The 3,010-nt window shown below is 58.4% G+C and overlaps 1 protein-coding gene across 2 annotated transcripts in view; it reads right to left on the bottom strand.

Moving 5' to 3' along the window:
• Positions 1-737: 737 nt before the first annotated feature.
• TBC1D20 (TBC1 domain family member 20) overlaps positions 738-3,010 on the bottom strand; it is a 15,952-nt gene continuing 13,679 nt past the window's right edge. For both annotated transcript variants that reach the window (XM_077767032.1, XM_077767031.1), the window contains exons 6-8: positions 2,349-2,490; positions 1,348-1,535; positions 738-1,096 (exon numbers count right to left, since the gene is read on the bottom strand). In XM_077767032.1, the coding sequence (XP_077623158.1) occupies positions 841-1,096; positions 1,348-1,535; positions 2,349-2,490 (586 nt within the window). In that variant the 3' untranslated portion in view covers positions 738-840. The remainder of the gene's footprint in view (positions 1,097-1,347; positions 1,536-2,348; positions 2,491-3,010) is intronic.

Here is a 3,010-nt window from a genome sequence, read left to right as displayed (position 1 = left end):
GGCTGGCACACGGCAACTCGAGCTCAAGAGAGCTGTTAAATAGTTGGGGAGAGAGGAAGTTCAGGGGCTCAGAAGCTTATCCTTCTGATGAGAACCAGCTTTCCCATGAAGGAACTATCATTTTTAAAGTGAGGGCACTTTACATGTCAGGTGCCTGTAATCTAAAAACGGTAGTAAAAGTGTCTTTTAAAAGCAACATCATGTGGCGTGTGCAGGGGAGCAGAGAGGGGAAAGAAAAGGCAGGCAGAGCCAGTCTGTGTCCAGGCCTCCAACCTGACGTCCCTCCCTGTTTGACTGGAAATGCCCAAGGGACTTCTAGACTGAAAATAGGCAGGCTTTACCCAGTAACCCAGTTCACGCCTGTCTGATCTCTGCCCGGCAGGCGGAGCTGCCTGCGAGGGGGGCCGGGCCCGGCCGGCAGCCTCTGCCCCTTGTTTCGTCTCCACTCCGTGGTCGGACCTGCTCAGCAGCGGCTCCTTCTATTGTTGTGNCCCCTGGGCAGCCGAGAGGGTCCCCACAACTGCTGGCCGCTCAAGAAACCCAGTTCCTCCAACGTGAGAGGCGGCAGTGGGGGGGGGAGGGGAGCGCTGAGTGCACCCGTTCTCCCCCGCCACCCCCCCGAGAGGGACAGAAGTCCCGCGGCTGGGCCTCCAGATGCCAGGTGGGCTCCGCACTTGGCCTCTGAAGCAAAGGCAAACGGCGGGCGGGCAGGGAGGGCCAGCAGGAATAGAAAACCCTTGACAGAAACCCTTTTAATAAAGGAAATTCCACCCCCTCCCAATCCTTCCATGGAAGGGTGAGACCTTAATGTCACGGCTGTGGCCGCGCCCCCTGCGACGTCTAGGGGAAGAGCTGCAGCTGGAACTTGGGGGCCCATTCCAGGGCGCTCTTCACCACGGCCAGGGCGGCCGCTCCGAGTGCCACCGTCAGCCCCATCACTGCCAGTTTCACAAAGTGGTTGGTCCTCGGCTTGGTCAGGACGTCCTTCGTCCGCTCATCGGGCCGCAGGAGGCCCCGAAACCGCTGCCGCAGCACTGTGTCGGGCCTCTGCTGCGCCGAGGCCAGCTCGAAGTCTTTGAAGGTGGAGGCTGCCGTCCTGCAGAGGGAAGGGGATGGGAAGGACGCAATGACACAAGAGAAGGGAAGGAAGGAAAAACTCGACTGTTAGGGAGGCTAAGGGCAGAGCTGTGTGCTGCTCAGAAGGTTCTTGTTGACAAAGACCCAGAAGACTGGAGCGGGGGTCTGGCTGGCAGGCGCCGAGATCTCTGGGGGCAAGGGCCCGCCCCATCCCCAGCTCACAGTCCTCGCCGACATCCCCGGTGTGACCTGAGCCCTGGCCCCACTCACTTCTCGGCCTGTTGCTGGGCAGCTGCATCCAGGGCAAGCTTGGACGGCGGGAACTGAACAAACAGGTCTCCAGCTCTACTGATCAGGGTCTCGTAGGGCAGGTCCTGAGGGATCTGGGACAACAGGTGGTGGACCGAGGCCATGTCACAGTCACAATCCAGGACCTCCTGCTCTCGATACAGCACGATCTGTGGGAGGCAAGGCCTTGCATCAGAGACCGGGACACACAAGGCCTTCGCTACCCGCGCACCATTCTCCTGAGCGATGCATCTGAACTGGAAATAGACAGGGCTGGCCCTACGCCTCCCACAAAGTCTCGTGTCCGTCTAGGATGCAACCATGTACGTCTCAGAATGCTTTTCCCAGTGAGCTGGCCCTTCCTGCTACAGGCAAACCTACACCCCGGGATGCGGGAGGCCGACCAACGAAATGAGTGCGGCTCTTTTAGGAGGAACAAGAGGAAAGGGATATCGGGGATGCCCCTGGAGCATCAACACAGGAGAGATGGACCAACACAGCAGAAGGAACAGGCTCGCCCCCTTTCAAGAGCAGCGAAGGGTTCCCGTGTGCTCCCACCTCCGCCCCGCCCTCCACCATTCGGGCCTCCTAACCGGAACCCCCACCAAGCCACGCCAGGGTCCTCCCGTAACACCGCGCCCCTGCGCTCCCCGGGCCTGCAGCTGCGGTCTCCACTCCTTCCGGGAGACGTCAGCAGGACAGGGACCGCTCCCACTGCACACGAGCGCTGTAAAGGTTCCAAGGAACCATGCGGAAAACAGACTGGTTTAACTTTGTTCGACCGGGCATTTACCAGACCTCGTTTCCACAGAACCTTCGTTCCCCAGGACACTCCCCTCCCCTTGACGATGCACAGAGCGGTGTCCAGGGACGTCTGTCTGGGAAATGCTGTTTTTCCTGTCTGTCCATAGTCACTGGGTCTCCCCCGGGGAAAAATGATCGAGGACGGGGGACCCAGTGGCTTGCTCGTGGCCGGTACCTACCACGGCTGCAAAGTAAATGGGCATCAGCGGGTGGCAGGCCAGGAAGAAGTCGTATAACCGCACCACATGTCTGAAGTCAGACAGGACGTGACCAAACCAGGTGATGAGCCAGCTGAGGGCGAAGATGGTCCCCACCTCGGCACTAGGAGCAAGAAGACCAGCCATTAGGTTCCCCGCTGGGCTGTCCCTTCCCACTCTCTGGGGCGGCTCTGTTCTCTGGGCTTCCGAGAAGGAAGAATCTGGTAAAGCCACCTGGGAATGCCGCGTCTTCTCACAAAATATGCAGTCTTTATGCCATGCCCACCACCACGACCAGAACACTGTGATGGGGTCCTGGCTGCCTTACCTCACTGGCTGCTTCCCTAACGGCCAAAGAACGTCATGTACGGGAAGAAAGAGCTGTTTTCACACTGTACCGTCGCTGTCCTGAGAAAGTCATAGAACCTTCTGGGGACCTGGGCAATATATGTATTCTCAGGCTTAAAAAAAACTGTATTAACTGTTCAATCAATGTGAGATGACTGAGACACCTTAAAACACAGCCATTATTTAAAAAAAAAAAAAAAAGAGAGGCGCCTGGGTGGCTTAGTCGGTTGAGCGTCCGACTTTCGCTTAGGTCATGATCTCGCAGTTCGTGGGTTCGAGCCCCGCGTCGGGCTCTG

This window comes from Crocuta crocuta, unplaced genomic scaffold, assembly GCF_008692635.1.
Source record: "Crocuta crocuta isolate KB4526 unplaced genomic scaffold, BGI_CrCroc_1.0 scaffold15, whole genome shotgun sequence".
Lineage (NCBI taxonomy): Eukaryota > Metazoa > Chordata > Mammalia > Carnivora > Hyaenidae > Crocuta > Crocuta crocuta.
This window is presented reverse-complemented; position numbering and strand designations above follow the sequence as displayed.